Raw genomic sequence first — 20,858 nt, forward strand, 5'->3', positions numbered from 1 at the left:
TTTCCTGTCAAAATCGTGTGCATCAGGTTATTATTACATCAGTAAAACTAAAACTAGTAGGCCTACATTATTTGGTAGGCCTATGTCATAATATGTTGTGTGAAATCTCAAGTTTCTGCCTTTTAGCAAAGTGACCCCCAGTTACCCCAGACATACATCAAAATGACGCCAGAGAGCATGTATCTTTCAAAAATGCTAGCCGCCGTTTCCACCTGCTCTTCATCGTGTTTCAAATGTGATGGGTTCTTTTAATTGCACACCAACATGCACCCGAACAACAACTGAAACCCACGCAGAAAAAGCACGATTAACTGTCTCGGGAAACACTGTGGGATCGAACCCGGTGCATCCTGTTTTTTTTAAAACAGTATTTTTATTCAGGTTGTCTGAATGGGATTGAGGAACAGACTTAGCCTATGTAAAACCCCTCTCCCTAAATAATTTGTATATATATATTATTAATGCAAAATGGGTGTGTAGTTATAATGGCAAACACATACATATTACATGTATATACATATAATAAAATAAAATGGCTGAAAATGTACAGTATGTAGTTTATAATTATACATATACAACCATTGTAAGATTTTTTTAAATAATAGGCAACATTAGAGCGACTAGCCAAAATTATACATAAAATAAACAATAGAATATTATTTGATCGAGATTAAAATCTGTTTGACATATCTATAAACTTATGGACCCGATTAAAATTTTTAGTGTTAACATCAAGACTGCAGGTTGTGAAGCCGAATAAAAGACAGTTTATATTTTTAAAATCATGTTGTAATTTGTCTATGGTTTCTGTTCGTGCATTTGAATGTAAGGAACATCGCAGAAGGTAATGGTCGGGATCTTCAAATGTATGACCGCAGAGGCATGCGGGACTGTCGGCAACATGTCTTAGGAATTTGTGACCCTGCAGGTCAGAGCATCGAAGTCGTAATTTACAATGAATTATTTGAGGTTTCCGCTGACCATTATAATAAAACGAAGGAACTTTGATATCAAATTTGGATAGATGATCGGAGAAAATTTTTAGAGTTCTAGAATTCCTTGCAGGGGTAGGCCTACTGAGTTTATTCCACTCTCTTATACTGGATGGGATAAATGATTTAGCAAAAATGTCAGTACGGCCTCGAATTTCTTGTAATCTGTCTTCATTACGGAGGGAATATTTGTTTGTAGGTTCAATGTTTATGAGATTCTTAAGATAAGGAGGGGTTAGGTTATTGATGATTTTCTAAAGTAGTTTTAATTTATGTCTATTTCGTCTTTCTTTGAGTGGAATAAACCCAGTTTTTGCGTAGAGGGAAGCATAGCTAGTACCCTTAACTACCCCGCAAATAGTGCGTAGTGCGTCAAGCTGAAGGTATTCGGGATTATTACATAAGTGGTCAGTGCACCCGTCCCAGATAACATCGGCATAATCAAAGTGCGGCAGAATGAAGGAAGAATATAGAGTATGTAGCGATTTTCTTTTTAAAAGATATTTCAAGGAGCGAAGACTGTTTACTAATTTTGATACTTTGCTGATTATAGCGCCTTTCTCTCTCAAACACCCGGGTGGTTCGTGCCAAACGCCTAGACATACCTTGCCAAACCCTACTAAAATACCTGCAATTGTTTTATGGACTAGGATAAAAACAAGCATGTGTTTTGCTTGAGTGGGTGGATGATGTGAATTTTAACAGTCTTCATTTTTTTTGCTTGGGTGGGTAGATGGGTGTAATGTTTATTTATATAAAGCATAAAAATATACAGCGTGAAACATGAAAATTATGACTCTACACGATCGTTGATATATTTAGAATTTGGGATATCGTTTGAAGGGGTTGTTCAATATCTGTAAAATTCATCGTACCATTTGCAGAACTACTACCAACGGCAAAACTGGTGGTATTTGTTAAGAATTCAGGCGGGATAACTCCCAGGTTGAAATAAGCTTTTCCCCAGGTATTAACACCTAAATTCAACACAATAACACAAAGAAAATTTAAAACAGAACCGGACAACACCTGAAACAAGATAAGAATAATGTATCAACTCCTTAAATGATATCTAGGAGTGTGGGTAAATATTCACAACAAAATCACACATAAGGCACCAATTTTACTTGATATCAGTCATAACAAACGCTGAGATTTTATTAGGTTGTTACTCCCGTTAAGCGGTCGGTCATGAAAAATGCCCCTGAGTGGATGCTGAATACAAATTCTATTGTATTCAGAAGAGATTTGATTGGACGATAGAAATTGACACACTCCGTCAAAAACCCAAGTTTTCACTGTCAGTACAACAATGACTAGAGAAGGATTTCTCGGGCCATTGCTTCAGGAAAATGTTTGTCCATGTAGGCTATATGAATTAACTTAAACGGGACCTGTATAATATGTTACGAAACGTTGTTATTAAATAACAGAAAAGTAGTAAATATCCATATATACCTTGCAGGGCCGTAACTAGCTCAGAGCAACGAGGGGGCCGGAAGTGTTCTCGGGGGTGCTGTAATATTGACGGACAATGTATATCTATTTTTTTTATGGTCGAAATTTTTTTCACAGGGGGGGGGGGGGCGAAACCTTTTGCAGGTGGGGCTTCGCCCCCCCCCCCTGCGCCCCCCCCGCCTAGTTACGGGCCTGATACCTTGTGCTGTGTTGTGGTCGTAAAATTATTGAAGTGGGTCAGTTCTAGCTTCAGCTATGACCATTTGATGTTTATATTGGGTTCTAATGATTTGTGAGTCTTAAATATGGTTAGTTGATCTATAACAGCTAAAAATAAATATGTAGTAACGCTGCTTTTAGCATCGACTTACCATATCTTTTACTTGTAGATGCCCAGTGGCAAAGACTATAGCATTAGGGGGCGTGGCAACAGGTAACATAAAGGCAAATGATGTTGCAATACAACATGACCACATTAAGTATAATGGATTGATTGACAGTCCAACAGCCTGGAAATATATTTTTAAAATTTTTTTAAATAGAAATATCTTTTCCAAATTATGTAATAATTAATTTTACTATAAGTTCTGTTACTTTCGTCTACTGAAATAGACTACATGTACTTTATTATCGCAACTTTCTGAATGGTCTTTGATTTTCTGAATATTGTTAGACCCATATGCTATTTGATAACATCTCAGGGCAATACATGCTTATTTGATTACAGGGTTATAATCAGTTCATATTGGCGCTTCGAGGTTTTATGAATGGTAGTCGACTCTACCCTATAGGCCCCCTCAGGTATCATTTTCTCAAATGGAACGACCGCATAGTATTGCAGTATTTTACTAACGGTTAGGGCAGATATTGGGAAGATTCATATCAACAAACAAAAGACAGAAAAGTAGAGGACATTTGGTCGGGAAGAAGGCTTCTGCGTCATTACGGCGATGGGCCTGGAAGCAAATGAAGCACCCGGGTTAATGAAAGCGGGAAGACTTTGTGTTCTTACCAATTGTGCCATAATAGGTATAAGTATGGCTGACGTTGCCGTATTACTGGTGACCTCGGTACAAATCGATACAAGAATAGTCAAGAAGAAGTTCATCAACCAGGGTTCAAATATAACAAATACATGTAGATACTGGCTTATAGACGTCGACAATCCCGAGTCCTAGAATAAAACAAGATAAAATAATAATACAATTTAGTAGATAGGATACCTCATGATACTAAGAGCTGATACTATAGAGTTCTTTCTGTAAAATGAACATCGGCATTCACTAATCAAAACCGCCAATTTTTCCCTTCAAAACAACGATTGATTATTGTTTTTTATTACATTTGTGCCACACCCAACTTTAATTAAACAGGGTACGAAATAACACGCGAACGGTCGTTCAGGTTACGCATCGGTTACCATGACCTGGAAACACGCGAACGGACTTCCGTTCTCGACCACCGAGCTATAATTTATAAACTAAAGGTTTCAGTTAAAATATTCCCCCCACTACTACATTAAAACTTTTTACAATTATAAATAAATGCCTGAAAGATCGTTAAGTTCGCACCTGTCATTTTGTCGGTAGCAAATCAACTCGCGGACCCATCATACCTGGCGACGACATACTCATTTGCCTCTTTAGCGAACGAAAGCGCCAGATCAATCAACTGATTTCTATTGTTTTTATTTCTTAAATTAATGGTGATTGAGTAATAAAAATAAAACACCCAATGAAAAGGAATGTTATATTCGCAAATTATCAAATAAAAAACATACTTTTCAACAATGGATCTTCCGGTATTTACGTAATAGTTCAGAGGTGAAAATTCACACCGTGTCAATGACTTTGGCATTATTCCAATATTTTCACGTTGTCACTCACGGCTAATAATTTTATGACATGGAAAGTGAAATGGAATCAGATTTTTTATGATTTACTGCCAGGCATATCGTAGAACATGATAATGTCGAAGAAATCAACTATTTGTTATTTTTGGGGGACGTTATGAATGATGCGAAGCAGCCGAGATCAAGCGTGTCGGCCGCCATATCTTGGATACGTTTCCAGACAGACGATACCACAAAACTTACGGATAATAATTCTAGAGTTTGGAAAGCTAAATTGAATCAAAACTTTTAGGATTTAATACAAGCTACATAGAGGAATATTACATTGCCGAAGATTTCAACTATATATTTTCATTTTCGATGCTATGAAGCAAAGAAGACGACAATTCCCACCATATATCCAACAAAGGCAGAAATGTCACATAGCGATGAAGTGACGGTCATTTGGGGCGATATTTCTTTCTAAAAGTTATATATTTATATTTACTTTGAACACTGTTCTTTTTTTTAAAATAAAATCTTAGGAGATACATGTTCACGTTTATTATGACAGAGAAAAGTCATAATTTTAGTGGAACTGACTTTTCAATATTATTTATAGTAATATACCGGTAATTGTTAGTTTGTACAATTGAATTTTATATCATTGGAAAGAACACGACTATCTGTACATTTTTGTATAAAAAATTTTTTTATTTAGTTATTTGCAATTTTGTAGAGAGTTTTAGGATTAACAATAATCCACTAATTCGCTTAGGGATATGGGCCCTGCTGATTTAATAAGCTTAGGGGTAGCTGGCTAATCTTTTAATTGGCCCCAAATCCCCCTAGGCTAATTCGAGGGTCGGCTCTAAACAAATATGGCATCGTAACCTATAGGTTACCAGTTCAAATTTGATGCAGATTAGCCCAACCTATTTTGAGGTTACCATATAAGAGGCTTATTTCATACCCTGTTAAAGATGCATTATGTAAGAGCTAAACGGCCCATTGCAGGTCTTTTTGTCTGACTTAAAATCTTAAAAAACATTATTATTTAGACATTTATTTACATGACAAACATATAATCAACTCTCTAGAATATCGGATGGCCGAGATTGAAATGGATTTGAACATCCACGACACTTAATGATCAAATGGATAATCGAGACCATTGTTACGCTAACAAACGATCTACGCTACTTCTTCAAACAGTCATAACGTTGCCCAGAAAAAAATAATTTAAATGAAATTACGAAAGTTCACTGAGGAGATATATGTACTTTTGTAATGACTGTGAAGAGGATAATAGATACGTTGAAAAAGTCTCCTAACCTTATAAAAACAAGAATAAATCGTACATATTGCATCTTTAAGCATATACCCCTACCTGCCACGACTACAAGTCATCTCTTTTAAATCGAAGCGTTAAAAGCTGTTGCGATGCCCGACATTCTAAAATGGAAGAGGTCTCCCCTTAACGTTATAAATGAAATGAAATGAAATGGGGTTTAACGTCCTACTGTTCTGCTCCTAACCTGGGCAAATGAAGACGGGCATACGCCAAACAGTGTGCTATGAGGGAAATTTGGCCCGGGCAGCGGCGCTACGGCCTACTTTTATATCGAATTCCAACTGCCAAGGGATCTTTTACGTGCACGCCAATGTGTACACGGGACCTCGGTTTTTCATCCCATCCGAACGACTAGACAACTGTCCTTGTCAGGCCGTCCATCCTGCATCACTGACAAGGGGAAACCACGCCGGAAAATCTGAATGAACTTTCTCGGACAATGCAGGGATCGAACACCCGACCTCCAGGATAGTTTTATGGCGTATAGAACAGGGGAAATCACAGTGGCATTCATAACGAATAAAACAATTTCACTACCTGACAAACACCTGCCAGGGCATAGCCACCACCTAATAGAAGTAGAACACCCCACGGATAATTCTTCTCAACTGTTTTCCAATCTAATAAAGCCGGTACCGTTTCACCACGATCTGCTGCAATATCAAAATTAAACACCATATAATTGGACACCAAAAACCCATCCTGAAATGGTGTCCGTGAGATTGTTCTCGTATACTAGTTTTATCGGTTAGTTTAAAAGCAGTGTGTGTCGAATTACTGATCGTAGACGGAGTTCGTTCCAGGAAATCGCCAGCGAATATTTTAGTCAAAATTCGGGGAATCTTGTGGGATTTGTTTTTAGGAGAATATCGATACACAGCGTTGCACCAAAATCATAAACAACCCCAAAACACGGAACTGGCAGAAAATCCAAACGCATTATTATTTCAGAGTATGTAATCAAAACCTAAAATGTCATTATAGTTTGAAGACGACCTTTTCATCCTATACACCAACAAATGGCTAATTGGTTCAGTCTGATTAAACATACATTATGCGAGAGCTAAATCTGTCTATTGCAGGTCTTTCTTTAGGCCTGAAATGTTATCTAAATTATTAATTAGACATTAATTAACCTATCCAGGCCATAATCAACACTAGATGGCAGCGCTAGCCTGCGATCTTTAGTGGATTGTAAGCCGATTTACTGCATAACTTTCCTTCTCAATTAAACGATTAAATGGATAATCGAGACTATGCTGTTTATCGTACTGACTTTAGTAATGATGACCAAGGCTTATGGTAAATTCAGTCGCTTAGTTCTCGGTTCATCGTGGATCAATTTGAATGAAATTTTCAGCAACTTGCCTTTACATTATCTAGTTTTTAACTATTATAGTGAGAACTGCCAACTCGTTACCGAATCTCCCATAATGTATCTTTAAAATACAGATCTACATTTCGTTTCTTTTTTTTTATATATATATTTTCGATGGTCTCCACAACATGGAGATCTGACCGGTTGTTCTAGTGGAAGGTCATGCGAGCGGCTTTTGACACCATGACGGCAGGCATTTAATTAACCAATCAGAGTTGATGTTTCTAGTAGGCACGTCAAGAACACGCTGCAACATATCTTTTCATTGGTTAATCCCTCACATAAACCAGAACCAGATCCCAGTGTAGTAAAGACAACTAAAACGAAATTTTGAACTTTAAAAAAACGAAACGAAATAGGAACTGTGTTTTTATCAGATGGCTAATTGGTTGGAATTATAATTGTGATATAGCCAGTACTTACTTGACTTCCGTTTGAAGAAAAGTGTTTTGGGTCTTTCTGATGGGAAAACAAACAATGACAAACACAGAAGAACAGCAACCGCAGAATCACCAACATATCTTGAAAAAAATTAAAGTTCGTGTTTAAACATGCATTATGCAAGAGCTAAATCTGCCCATTGCAGGTCTTTTTTCAGGCCTTAAATGTTATATAAATTATTAATTCGATATTAATTAACATACCATGGCCGTAATCAACTCTCAATGCCATCGGATTGGTCCGATATTAAGTAGATTTAAATGAGTTTTGCGGTTGATGATTTAACGTAAAAATGGATAATCGAGACTTTCTTTATTGTCGTAACAACGGTAGCAATGATCATCAGGGCTACACTGTAATTGTATCGACAATAACTCTACTCCGAGTTAAGTAAGATGACTGAAATTTTCAACATATTCCCTTTTCATTATCTATATTTTAACTATTATAGCGAGAACTGACAGCTTTTTATCTAATCTCCCTGAGCTAATATTCAAATGACACTGATACTTCCTTCTTCTGAATAAACCCTGTCGTGGTTGACTTCTCATTTGCCTCAATACCTGTTTTGCTAGATTGGTTAACAAAAAACTGGCATATTAAATTTCCATACTGAGGAAAATCTACTCCTGCACCACGAAAGGCCCTTGACTGTACAGCGAAATGAACGCTTCCACTCGATCCGCAGTTCTCTGGATTTCATAATACTTTTATTGTTTATTAATTGCAATAGTTTATCCGCGGGTTTGTCTTCTCAATTATTGGTTTTGTGGGGTGAGGTACTTACTTTCGTGGAAAGAATGAACCCCAGCCTGGTACAACTGGTGGTTTCTTCGACAGCCACAAGACAATAAGAACTACAAAATGGGCTACTACTGATTTCTCAGCAAACCTGAATAGAATAAGTTTATAAAATATAGAATTTCACTACTGAAATGAAGGAAAATATTCTCAATATTTGCTTTTTAGTCTGTCATATTTACTTCCATTTGGTTAAAAACATGGATCCTATTTGGTGTCTATTTTTATAGTTAAAACTTCCGTTAACTTGTCTGCACTACAAATAGAAATATAGAACTGTATTTTGATCATATTGAAATCGCAGACTAAATAGCAAAAATAGAGAATCAAAAAATGGTCTTTCAAATAACCCATTGACCAAAAAAGTTATTACAATTGATCAGTCTTAACGAAAGATATTGCCATACACACTTTTCTATTTATCTCATCTTTAATGTCTTATAATGGCCTGTCAAGGATTCTCGATTTATGTCCATGAACATCGAGGTCAAGATAATATCTAGTCTGGGCCTTTTTTTTTTAAATTGGCTTTTCAGTTCATATTTTTATTACATTTAAATGGCAAGCTTACGTTATTGGGCCTAATTCATCATATTGTCTTTTTAACAGATTTCCAACACCCTCATCCGTACCACACTTCCATTTCATCCATTTTCTATACAAAAAAAAAATATCATGCAAATGTAGTACATCACGTGACTTATTAACATAAACGGAAACGACGCCGAGATCATCCTGGGTCGGTCTCAAAATTAATGTAGTGACTGCAGTCGATCTCAAAATCATGCATCGGCGAACAAATGAATTAATGGGCTAAATAAAAAATGTCAAAATAGAAGTGAAAAATCCCAAATACATAATATATCAAAATAGAAGTGAAAAATCCCAAATACTTAATATATTTCTAGACTATGTATGTGTATACGTATGATTCCTTTAATTGGAAATTCGATCAGTCAACCACGCCCTAATTTATCTGAAATCCCGGACTGAAACACTGTTTCCACTGACTAGACGATGTTTCAAATTGCTGCTTACAATGCCTGTAACACCAGCATCTGCTGAGCGCAGGGTTTCAAAGATCAAATTAATAAAAACTGTTATGCGTTCAGTAATGAAACTATTGACGCTTGCTTGTGAGCGTGACCTGGCGGACACGATCAACCTTGACAAAATCGCCGATCGGTCGTCAAACTTGATCAAACGCGGACGCTTGATGAAAATATAAGGACATAGTCATATCTTTGCTAATTTATGTATATTCACCCTAACAATATATCGAAGATACAGGTCCGTATAAATGATATAATTACATTATCACTTTCAAAAGTTGTCCCAGATTTACAGTACTTTGTACGTTCTTGCAAAATTCTAAATAAATACCATGAATTCCCATGGTCAAATACCTTACAAGGAGAGCAGTTTCCCGGATTCCCCATAGAGAGCTCGCACCTGGGGTGCCCGGTTCGCTGCTGCTTCACTCATATTAGGGGCCTGTGCATCAGTCGGTTTCATAGTTCCTACCCCCCCACCCCCAACAAAATCGATATGTAAGGCCCTGTTGTCGATTTCCTTATATCTAGATTGTTGCGCCTCACCTTGGTCCCATAAAAAACAGTGATAACCATAACCAGGCTAATATCACTGAGATAACAGATCCCGGTAGAGCAAATATCATCCACGATACGAAATTCACACCGGAATCCAAACCTCGTTCACTAAATATTCTGAAATAGATGTATAATAATTGTCGTATTAAAATAAATACCACTATAGAAGACTAATTACAAAGAGCAATGACCAAGGGCGTCCTACCGAAAACTAGCTTTTTGGGATAAACTTTATGATTTAGCCACCAAAGAATTTATTAAAACAAAAGTACGGCCAACATTTTAAGCAATGTGAACTTGCAAAATAAATTGAAAGTCGTATCAGGCTTTCGGAAATTGTAGCCATATCCTTCCTCTTGAACGCTATCTATCACTACTTAAGCCTTATTAGTGTATTCGATGGTGGTTGGGAGGATTTCTGAAATCGAATATATTTTCTATTCATTTGTAAAAACCGTTCATGTCGTTGCCTTATGAACAAAATACTTTTATAAATGAAAATATTTGCCACAAACAGATCGTCATTTCATGTATGTACATAATGTTTATTAGTCAGTTGACATTGTTAGTAATCAGGTGATAGTCATTAAGAAGGTGTAATGTCACTATAACATAATGTTTATTAGTCAGTTGACATTGTTAGTAATCAGGTGATAATCATTAAGAAGGTGTAATGTCACTAAAACCGTGACTATTGAATTATATACACCACGATTGTCCAGGTTTGAGTATAGTCATGCTTTCACACTAGAAGTTACATCTTTAATTCACAGGTAATTACAAACCTGCTAATTAATGACTGCTGTATAATTTCTAACCTCTATAGATACTAAACATTAGATAAGAACAATGATAACAATGTTCATCAATCAGCGATATCACCTCGGTGGAAGCCGTCGTAAAATACAACTAACTCACACAAGTAAGCGGTATCAGCTTAAAGCCCACCGCAGACCGACTAACATTTCTTGGCGTCTAACAAAACAAATGTTTTATACCTTTTTATATTTCTCCCGCAAACGAAGAATGTATAATGCAACCGACTAACATTGGTTTAAAAAAAGACCGACGTTGATGTCATATGAATGGCCCGAACAGGATGTCCGTATAAAATGTTGGCCGAACAATGTTTGATCTCGCGGACATTGTTCAGCCAACAAATCTTCCTGTTGAAATCAAACGCACACTGACTAACTTTTGTCGGCAAACATTGTTCGGCCAACAAATGTTTGCCTGTCTGCGGTGGACGTAACAGTAACAGTTGCTTACATTTCAGCTTGACCTTGTAAAATAAGATTGGGTGAAGTACCAGACAATGAACCACTGCCACCAATATTAGCAGCATATGCTACACATATACACATTCCTTTACACAGTTTTTTGTAATTATCTTCCTCTGTTTTAAATGGGTGACGCTTTGATAAAATAGAAGATCCTCTGTAAGTTAATTTGAATATGAAAAAAAATAATATATTATATGAATGTTTCTGGAAACATTTAATTTGGGTTGAGTGTTTCTAATTAACAAGTATTGACATATCGTCCTTGAGCGGCATTTAGCAATTGATACGCGTAATAAACACAGAAAAATGTCGTTTTAATTAAAATAGTAATTGTGTTCCATATTATGTTTTTGTGTTTATTAAGTATTGTGGTACTATGAACCAGCAACCGAGTTTGACGTCATCACAGCCATCTTGGAATTGTGACGCCATATCATTAAATCGAAATCCGTCAGATTCATGTCATTCGTGTGGAGCCTTAGGCCTTGTCGAAAAGTATGATCCCCAAGAACAACAAGAACAACATTATGAGTAGCAGTCCATAATAATAAGTTTAGGAGAACGTATACATAATAGTTGTTCTTATTGTATGACTACCAACCCATTAATACATTAGCTGTTATTTTATTTATACAAGATAGGTGGATGGGTATGTTTAGTGCTCAATCTGCGTTCCATTTTGTTCCCGTCAGATTTTCATTTAAATTTCATACCATATATAGTTTTCCGCTAATAATATAAAGATTTTTTTTTTACATTTTTTATTACAAAATAATACTAAAAGTACACCGGTTTTTGTTCTTATATATATGCCTCGATATTTTGTAAAAACTTTTTGAAGATTCTGAAAGTCTTACCTTTTAGACAGATTATTGTCTATCAAATCATGTTCTTCCTCACCTGTAATATTTATAGAATGATATATCATAGATGATTTCATACTAAACAGGGGATCACGTGGCTAAGTTGGAAGACGCTGGCTCGCTAGCCTGAAGGTCGGGTGTTCGATCCCGGCATTGGCCGAGAAAGTTCATCTAGATTTTCCGGCGTGGTTTCCCCTTGTCAGTGATACAGGACGGAGGGCCTGACATATGACAAGGACAGTTGTCTAGTCGTTCGGAGGTCCCGTGTCCCTTGGCAGTTGGAATTCGATATAAGAGGAGGCCGTAGCGCCGCTGCCCGGGCAAAATTTCCCCCATACCTCACTGTATGGCGTATGCCCGTCTTCATTAGCCCAGTTTAGGAGCAGAACAGTAGGATGTTAAACCCCATTTCATTTCATTTCATTTCAGTTCATTTCATACTAAACTTACGCTGTCTATCTACAATTAGCTCTACTTGAGAATATACGCTAGAAACATCAGGATATACTATATACTATATAAAGATCGTTCTTGTGGGATGGCGGAGGGAGAACCCCCACCGGACCCCGTTACAGTCGGGGACCCTCACAGGATTAGGCTTAGGGCCCCCACGACCCCCATTCCGTCCATGATTTATCCCTAATCTCTTTACAACCAAGTATAAAGCCAAAAAGGTTGTTTATAACATTGTCTATAACGATGAAATGGAATGGAGTTTAACGTCAGCATTAACAGAACTTGTAAAGTCGGGTATACGTCATGCAGTAAGCTATAGGGAAAATTTAACCCTGACATCGGCGCTATGGATACTTTAGTACAATTTCGAGCTGCCAGGACGTCTTTAACGTCGTGCCGGACAAGAAGCGTTCTAATATTGGGCCATGTATGTCCTAAAAAACTGATAAAAGGGAAACGAGGCTAGAACATTACGATGAATATAAAATCTGGAGCTTCTAAATTCTGTTGGAACAGATTTCAGAAAGTTCGCGCATCTAATAATCTTCCAGGAAATGGCCCGATAAAGGCAAATCATTACAACTAATGTAATACACACTGACCCTGGCAGTTCTGACGTCTTTAACTCATTTTACGCCTCCGCGTACTATATTATGTACCCATTTTTATCCAGATTTACTTCAAGCACCTTTATTTGTTTTCTCAATAAATTAAAAAATATTTTAGAATTTAATTTGCAGAAGGAAAAATAGTGATATTGAGAGCTAATTAACTCGCCCCGAGTTCATCTCTATCAGTGATATTGGTAGCCAAGCGAATATTTGCTGTTGATCAGTTTGCTTTAAAACGCTTACCTTTTATTTTGTGTTGAGCAGGATCAAGTTCCTGTAGAACAGCCTGTACTATTGGTAACATCATGGCGGTTGTAGCAGTATTACTCATCCACATGGACATAAACCACGTGGGTACCATAAAACCTAACATTAACCTGAATACAGACATAAAACCCAACATTAACCTGAATATATAGACATAAAACCCAACATTAACCTGAATACAGGCGAAAAATCTAGCATTAGCGTTAATATTTTAAAAAACCTAACATTAACCTGAATACAGACATAACACCCAACATGGCAGTATGGCAGTTTTGGTATACATGGAAAGCAGAGACACCTAATCTCATTAGAAAAATATCTGATTCTTTGAAAAACACTTATGGGGCGCGCACAAGACAAAATGTGAGGGTATCCATAATAGACAGCCTGTCTCCTAGTTGCGTAAAGCCGCCTAGCTCACAAACCGCCGTCAGTGTTTTGACACGCACGGGTCATAGGGTTTGGTAGCTCGCAGAACAACCGCAAGAATCCAGGTGAAGATTTTGTATGTGCAGGACTAAAAGTCTCTACGGCCGGTCTGCGATCTTCTACGGTGCCGAACACACGCAAGTGACGAGTAAGACTACCCCCCCCTCCCCCGTAGACTGCCCTCAGTAGTACGTATGGCGGGTTGTGACCTAGGCTTAAAGGGACTATTTCGATTTGATCAGAGTCTCAAAATAAAAAGTCCGAGTACGTATGAAATGTAAGCGCCAAAATATAGAGGAATGGTGTATTTACCTTGTCTCAAATGTTCAGCTCAAAATATTGAGTCGTTTCTACGTGAACGTCAAAAATGCTTATCCGGACACGTAACCCTTTTAAGATTTCGGGTCAATCTTTTCGTTGGGTTACCTGATAATCGATTCCCGTTCCTTTAGAGGTGTATACATTAAATGACCCATGTGCTGTACTTGATAACTAAAGGTAAATTTCACCTACGTATTAGTTTTATAAAATAAAAGCCTGGTTTTTCCAGATACAGCATAATACAGCTTGGGACATCGTTCTCCATTTCCAGTTGAAGACTGAGGGTTTAAGTTGTTTAAAAACGTATCACAAATATTGAGTAATTGCTCGGCCCTTAGGTAGAGGATTTTAAGGGATTTTAACACACAATTAAGTAGTTTTATTCTCCAAAAAATTATCGGGATTGGCCCTTTAAGAAACGTTACTTGTGTGTGGATGTAATGGCTAATTAGTTATGAGAACATTGAGAGACTTAAACGTCGAAAAAAAGTGCCATTAAATGGCGGAAAAGAAGTAAATAGAAGATATTCAAGTTTTTACTGACGACAATTACAGTCTGTAAATGGAATCTGCCTCAACCAATTCACTTGATAAACATGGCTGATAAAAAATATAAACATGCACTAACATAAACAACAACAAAACCCTTAAAACACAAACAAACCGATGTTAAACAAACTTACCATTTTGGATTGGAACCAGCAAGAAGTAATGTTCTTAATGCAATTCTTTTATGTAGCCGACATTTTTCAACCGCTATAGCAAATGTTAAGCAACTGAAACCGAACATAGACGCATCCTGAAATATATTCAAATTATTATAAATCAGCCTGGCTCAGTAAAATAAGGTTCTGTGGAGTGTTATAAACCATAACCAATCCAAAATCGTTATAAAAATGTAAATTCACGTGAACAGGAAAAAATGTCATTTATTATACGCAATTTTACAATTATAATAGCAAATTCTAAGCACGTCATATCACTGTAGCAAAAGAATACCGACAATTTCACAGTAACCACAGTTAACGATATACAGGCAATTTCACAGAAGATCGGAAATTTCACAATAACAAGAGTTAAAGATATACCGGCAATTTCACATACCGATAAAATCACAATAACAATAGAAAATCACATGTCGACAATTTAACCGTAAAAACAGGAATTGAAAAAGTACAATTTTTGGGTGATAATCTGCAATTCCCAGTAACACCAGGAAATTGCAAATAATATGTCATCTCAAAATATAACAGGGGGTGGGGTGGGGCAAACATGCAGCATATGATTTTTTATTTCTATCTGGGTAGAATAATAATATTAAGTAAACAAAACACGTGTAACACAAAGCACAGGACCTGCACATCCCGAAATTCACAAGTTTTCTCGCCACCGGGGCTCGTTATGTTCCAATGTCCCAGTGCTTGAGATGTTTGGTTATTTTTAAAAAATACCGACATGTTTATTTTCAGTTGAATAATATAGCTGAGAAAATGTATGAATGCAAGACAAACCTTGATATAGTTTGCACAGATTTTACCCACTGGTTGAACTTCTAGAAGGGGAAATATCAGTACTGGAAGTAAGGCTGTACATGCTAAAGGTAAAGCCTCGGTTATCCAATAAACTGTCATAATAGATAAACCATAGGCGCATCTTGATTCCTGAAATTAATTAAAATTAATATACCATTTTGTTTTTGGATGCATATCCTGAGACAAACAATGCTGATCGGCGAATTTCGTCCACGAGCGAGTGCTTAGAATCGCTTCATTCTGGAAAAACTCATGCCAATTGTTAATCATTGTGTACTATTTGCGTTTGTATATCCGATGTTTCGACTATCGAAATCTAAATCACCACCATGATGGGTGTCGACACGGTGCAGAAGAACACGACTAGGCCTTCAAAGATACATGATATTTGAAGAACGTTGGCACGCACGTTTAACTTTATTTTAGCCTGGAGACGCCCAAAACAACAAGGTTTTTGTATTTTATGGGTTGTCCTTGGCATTGTCCAGTGGTGCAAAACGGGCTCCGATTGAAGGTCTGACAAAGAAACGGGCTTAGTCGTTCGGAGGTGACAAAAACCCTTGTACTGGTGTATACCATAGGGGGCATGTTAAAGATCCCCTAACAAAAATCGAAATAAGAGTATAACCCATGTTGTATACCCATTTATTTCAGGTTTGGTGCAGGACGGAGGGCCTGGCAAGGGAAGCTGTCTAGTCGTTCAGAAGGGACGAAAAAACCGAGGTCCCGTGTACACATAAGCAGTTGGAATTCGAAATAAGATTAGGCCGTAGCGCCGCTGTCCGGGCAAAATGTTCTACATAGCACACTGTATGCCCGTCTTCATTAGCCCAGTCGAAGCAGAACATTAAGATGTTAAACACATCTCATTTCATTTAATTTCAAGTTTACACATTATCTTTTTTTAATTTTGACACATTATAAATACGTGATCATACATAAACAGTGTGAAACAATTGTAACCTATATATTATTCATGTCTCAATGTTGTGTATAAGTACATCTATACTATTGCCCTTTGTCTTGTTTTATTGTATGTGGCCATTAAACTTACTGTTTGAGAAGTTTATTTAAATAGACTTAGAATTAAAGCCACTTCTTATTGGTAATGAAAATGTACGAAAATTAGAACCTGCAATCTGATTAAACTAGTTCTTTTTTCAATTCGCATTTATATCATATTCTGTATTCGAGAGCTAAATCTGTCTAATGCAAATCTTTCTCGTTTGATCTCAACTGTTATATAACTCATTAATTAGATATTTATTTACATGCCAGGCCCATAATCATCTCTCTAGAACTTCGAATGGTTTTGATTTTCAACAGTAAATGATTTAATTTACAAATGGATAATCGAGACTTTGTTTATTATCATAACAACGGTAGCAATGGCAAACGAGACATGAAGTCGTATAAAGTTAACTCGATCATTAAGATCCATTTACTTTGTTGTCTATTTCTTGCAATCTCTGTGTAGTTTGTCTTGTCACCAGGAGTAGGGTTACCTGTCCAGCCTCGTGGGTTTTCTCCGGGTCCTCCGGTTTCCTCCCACTGCTAAAGACCCATACGCGCAAGCGAATTATTGAAATAAAATTAAACCATATGTTAGTCCCGAAATGACCTAGTTTGTGTCGGGTGGACGTTAAACTCTCTCTCTAATATCGGGTGACCCAGAAAAACGAGTACATTATTTAAAGTGTAATATATCACATTAGATCAACTAAGTTTAATTTGACCTGAATTAGAGAATTCTTACTCCTTTTAAATATGGCAATTGTTTTAATAAAAAAAAAAAATGCGCTCCTACTAATCAACGACTAAAAACGCCCATGAAGGTCATTGTCGTTGTTTAATACCCCAAAAGTAGGGTAGATATATGTTGGCTTGGAACACCGAGACGTGGCATCATGTGTTTTAGGAAGAGTAAACATACTTATACTCATGCACGACACCATTCGCTAATTATAGCTAGCTAACTGGAACGGTTATTAGATTTAAGATTCAAGCCTCAAGCAGATTCGCCAACCTTGCTTAAAAGGTACAGGTAGGTCAAAGGGTAGAGTGGGATGGTGTGTTGAATATCCAGATTGATATCGCCGTAATTTTAATATCGTCAACCATATTTATGACTCTCTTTAAATAAGTATTGAAGAAAAATACACTTACTATAGTTTGTCCGAGAACAGCTATTGGTAGAAATATAATCGGTGTAAATATAACGATTAAAGTTTTTTTAACCAGCCAAAGTTCCCTCAAAAACGTCAATAGCGACATTTCGTACAATTTCCAATGTCGAACAGCTCCATACACATGCTGGTCCTCAATCAGTGTGAGGAGCTGAAGTTTGTTTTGTCAAATTAGTATTCCATGACACACTTAAAGTCTTCATTGCTATCCTCTCTAAAACTTGACTTATCTTGGGTATACAGATTAATCTCGCTAATGTTTGAGCTTATAATTGACATAAAGGACTGTTCAAGATAAATGTGCATTGTACACAGATGGTCAATAATAATAATAATAATAATAATAATAATAATGTGTCCATTTATATAGCTCCAAATCCACAAATCGTGGCTCTATGTTTGTTTTTTGTTTCTTTGTTTTGTTTTTTTGTCAATTTCTGTAGTGAGGTTTGAAAAGATGAGTTTTTAATCGAGATTTAAAGATTGATAAAGAAGTCACATATAGCATAAACGTAGTATTGACATTTTGAGGGAGCCACGGTGATTCACCGTGTAAGACTAACCAAGGGATCCCGACGGGTCCACCCCAGTGTTGGACGAGTAAGTTCCTATGGATGTTTCAGGCGTGGTTTCACCTTGTCTGTGGTGTGGACAGGATGGTCTAGCAAGGAACAGTGTACAGCTGTTCGGATAGGACGACAAACCGAGGTCCCTTGTGCAGTGCAAAGAGCCCTCGGCAGTTTGAATTTGAAGAAGAAGAGCTGAAAGGGTCGCTGCCCCCTCCCGTCTTAATATGCACACATATTGAACGCATTTCCAGTGGAGACCTTAAATATAAATAAATATTACCTCAATTGTAGAGGGCCCTTGACGTTTGGAATTCAGTATACGAGGTCATTAACCGGGAGGTCCGGGGTTGGATGCCGGTGTTGGCTGGAATTTTCCAGTGTGGTTTTCCCTTGTAAGTGGTGTAGGACGGATGACCTTTCAAGGAACAGTGTCTAGTCGTTCGGATGGGAGGACCTGTGTGCACGTTGGTGTGCACTTAAAAGAGCCTTTGACAGTAGGAGTTCGAAATAAGAGTAGGTTAGGTCGTAGAGCCGCTGTCCGGACAAAAAGTTTTCCATAGCACACTGTATGGCGTAAGCCCGTCTTCATTAGTCTAGTCGAGGCAAAAAAGTAGGACGTTAAACCCCATTTTATTCCTCGACCTGTGTTAATAAAATTAATACATTTCGAGCATATGGACATGCGCGCACACACCTGCAAATAATTGTAGAATTGCAACCGTATGAAGTTTTGCGCCGCTCCACCCCTCTCACACGCACTTTTCGCTGGATTCGCCCCTGAGATATTACTCCAGGTGAGCATGCTATATGTAAGGCCGATGACCACCTATCTTATTTGATTTCTTTACTTGGAGAACAAGTGTAATCAAGTGCCTTCTTATTTTTTCGGGAAACAAAACATCTTTGAAATGAAATGAAATGAAATGGGGTTTAGCGTCCTATTGTTCTGCTCCGAACTGGGTTAATGAAAACGGGCATACGCCATACAGTAGGCTATGAGGGAAGTTTTGCCCGGACAGCGGCACTACGACCTACTCTTATATCGAATTCCAACTGTCAAGGGATCTTTTACGTGTAAACGGGACCTCGGCTTTTCGTCCCATCCGAACGACTAGACAGCTGTCCTCGTGATGCAGGTGGCTATTTTATATATCAAGACTGAAAATCAAATTGATGTGGCCTAAGTAAGCGAGCAATACTTAAAGGGATTTATAATACAAATACATTAGAGGTATTAACTATCTGGACACTCTACCATGTTTTGATTTCAATTAAAACTGTTATGTTAAGTAGGTCACATTATTCATAATCAGAAAAAAATGCAATGGTCTAGATTATCATACTGATATAAAAATAATACCCCCTTCTGTAGGTTTAAATCTACTGGCGGTAACTCTTCTAGTATCTGTGCTTAGAAGAAGAAAATATAAGAAGAAAACACAATTACAACTAAGGGGGTGAATGGAACTCTAATAATATTTATTCCTTAGACCACCCTAGTAACCAAACACCTCCAAAATTATCAGGATTGGATGCCGGGTCACCTTTTGGGTAGCGAGCAGGAATGACGGTTTTCTTGTAAAAGTTCAGGCGATCTGGCTATCTTTGTACGATATCTGGATTTTGATCAGCAATATTATAATGTTCACAAGGATCTTCTGTAAATATATAAATACAATGTATAAAGAGGCGCGAAGACTCCACGAAGATAATATGGTTAAATCGGGCATATTGACTTTAGATGTCAACAATAGATACATGAGAGGAGGGGGGACGAATGTGTTCCCCCACTGCTAAAGACACATACGCGCAAGCGATTTATTTGATAACATAATTTGTGTCGAGTGGCCGTTAAACTCTCTCTCTCTCTCTCTCTCTCTCTCTCTCTTCAAAACTATTAGTGTGTATGTGTGTGTGTATTTGTGTGGTAAAACATCTTATCGTTCATGTGTATACACTGACTTAAGTGTGGGAAAGAACCCTTAACATTTGAAATTCGAAGACGCAAATGGGCCCTCATGCATGGCGTATGCCCTAACTGTTACAAACGGTATCCATAGATAGTTTAATTCAATTTACAATATTTCATTTTTAACAGTGATCGCGACACTTTCCTTTAACATATACTAAACAGCAAAAAAAAATCAGAGAAGCACTTTAATCAAATCATTCTAGAAGACGACTTACTAAATGGATCAAAGCAATTGTTTGTGAACAGTATGTTGACACATTAGTGATTAATTCATCACAATTCCAAGACATTACGAGAAGGTTTTGAGTCTGTACACAGTCTATACATCAGTATCTGGTGTGTCCACCGCGAGTATCAATAACAGCAGCGCAGCGTCTGTACATGGAGTGGACCAGACGAATGATGAACACCACTGGCACCTGGAACCACACTCTCAGAAAAGCCTGGCGCAATCCATCGCCTGTGTTTGGTCTCGGTACGACGTTATTAATTCTCCTCTGAATT

At 37.4% G+C, this 20,858-nt stretch overlaps 1 protein-coding gene across 1 annotated transcript; it reads right to left on the reverse strand.

Annotated features, from left to right (window-relative positions):
- Window positions 1-710: 710 nt before the first annotated feature.
- On the reverse strand, window positions 711-17,963 carry LOC126824612 (Na(+)/citrate cotransporter). Its single transcript, XM_050553875.2, has 14 exons — window positions 17,794-17,963; window positions 15,607-15,756; window positions 14,779-14,894; window positions 13,322-13,455; window positions 12,006-12,048; window positions 11,135-11,302; window positions 9,854-9,982; window positions 8,827-8,910; window positions 8,242-8,346; window positions 7,437-7,534; window positions 6,173-6,288; window positions 3,463-3,624; window positions 2,822-2,959; window positions 711-2,021 (listed from the first exon to the last, which is right to left on the reverse strand). The coding sequence occupies exons 1-14, from the start codon at window positions 17,899-17,901 to the stop codon at window positions 1,791-1,793; spliced, it is 1,782 nt and encodes a 593-aa protein (XP_050409832.1). The 5' UTR covers window positions 17,902-17,963; the 3' UTR covers window positions 711-1,790.
- Between the last annotated feature and the right edge of the window lie 2,895 nt (window positions 17,964-20,858).

The sequence above is a fragment of the Patella vulgata genome, chromosome 6 (assembly GCF_932274485.2).
Source record: "Patella vulgata chromosome 6, xgPatVulg1.2, whole genome shotgun sequence".
Lineage (NCBI taxonomy): Eukaryota > Metazoa > Mollusca > Gastropoda > Patellidae > Patella > Patella vulgata.